At 66.9% G+C, this 1,183-nt stretch overlaps 1 protein-coding gene across 1 annotated transcript in view; it reads left to right on the forward strand.

Moving 5' to 3' along the window:
- The first annotated feature begins 993 nt into the window (after window positions 1-993).
- H696_00706 (hypothetical protein) overlaps window positions 994-1,183 on the forward strand; it is a 3,783-nt gene continuing 3,593 nt past the window's right edge. Inside the window, exon 1 of the mRNA XM_009494589.1 lies at window positions 994-1,173. Coding sequence (XP_009492864.1) covers window positions 1,093-1,173 — 81 coding nt within the window. The 5' untranslated portion in view covers window positions 994-1,092. The remainder of the gene's footprint in view (window positions 1,174-1,183) is intronic.

Genomic DNA, 1,183 nt, shown 5'->3' on the forward strand with positions numbered 1-1,183 from the left:
GGGAAAAGAGACCCGGGCCGAAGGAGGGGCGCGGCAAATAGGAGGGGGGGGGGTGCAAGGCTAGAATGGGAACGGAGGCTGTTGGTGCACGGTGAGTGTCTGCCGGCGGGGACGGGGCCTTTGGACGATCGGATCTACCAACGAATGCTCGCCCGTGATTTGCACCTGATCCTCGAGTGCCATTTGGTTCTTCCCCAGGAGATACACTCCAGCACCATATCCCGGGCGTACGCACGAGGACCATCGTGCTCGGGTCTGGTGCTGGTGTGGTGCGTGGAGTGGGGGGGGGGGCGGGGGGCATACCCATTGTATCCGGCCGCAGGTCACTTCCCGGGGGAGAGGGGGTCCGTTCGCATGTACCCGGGGGATCAAAGGCAGGGGTCCTTGCACCCGCGAGGTGGTGCACACGAGGTCGGCCATCTTCCACCTGGCCGCGCGGGAACGGCCCCCCCCCTTTCCCCTCGGTGTTTCGCCCTGACTTCGGGTGGAGTGTTTTTGGCGTGTGCGGTCGCCCTTTTGTCCCGCCTCCGCTTGTCGCCTTGCGCCAGGCCGTGTCCCGCGGCCGCGAGCACATGGCCCTCGCCCCCGGGGGCGGTCCCAGCACTCAGGGCACACGCGCTTACACGCGGCAGGCCCGGCGGCAGATCGAGTTGCCCGCTCTCTTTCTCTCGTGGGGGGTGGGCATAGGGGGGCATGTGCGTGTGTGTGTGTGTGAGGGGGGGGGGGGCGGGGGGCGAGTGGAGCAGGTTCTGGCGAGTCGGAGGCACCGCTGACAGCAACAGCGCATGGCTGCTTCCACGCCCGTGTCCAGGCGTCTCCCCTGTCCGTTTCCCTGCGCGTTGTCACGCCTGAATGGCCCAAGAGAGGGCACCTGCCGAGATCCGGGACCACACCGTCTCCATCTGCGTGTCGCTCCTCCCCCTCCTCCCCCCCCTCTCCCCCCGCCCACACCTATACACACATACATCGCTACACCTGCCCACACACACACACACACACACACACGCACACACGCACACACGAACCTGCCTGCCCGCTCGCTCTCGATCGGACCTGCCCCCGCCCTCTCCCCCTCCTCGACACCCTTCAACCATGTCCGAGAAGACTTCCCTCCACTCCTTCCACTCTTCCGGGACGCTGCTGGCCCTGGTGTCCCCGGACAACCGCATCTACGTGCGTCGGC

The sequence above is a fragment of the Fonticula alba genome (genome assembly GCF_000388065.1).
Source record: "Fonticula alba strain ATCC 38817 unplaced genomic scaffold supercont2.1, whole genome shotgun sequence".
In the NCBI taxonomy this organism is placed as follows: domain Eukaryota; order Rotosphaerida; family Fonticulaceae; genus Fonticula; species Fonticula alba.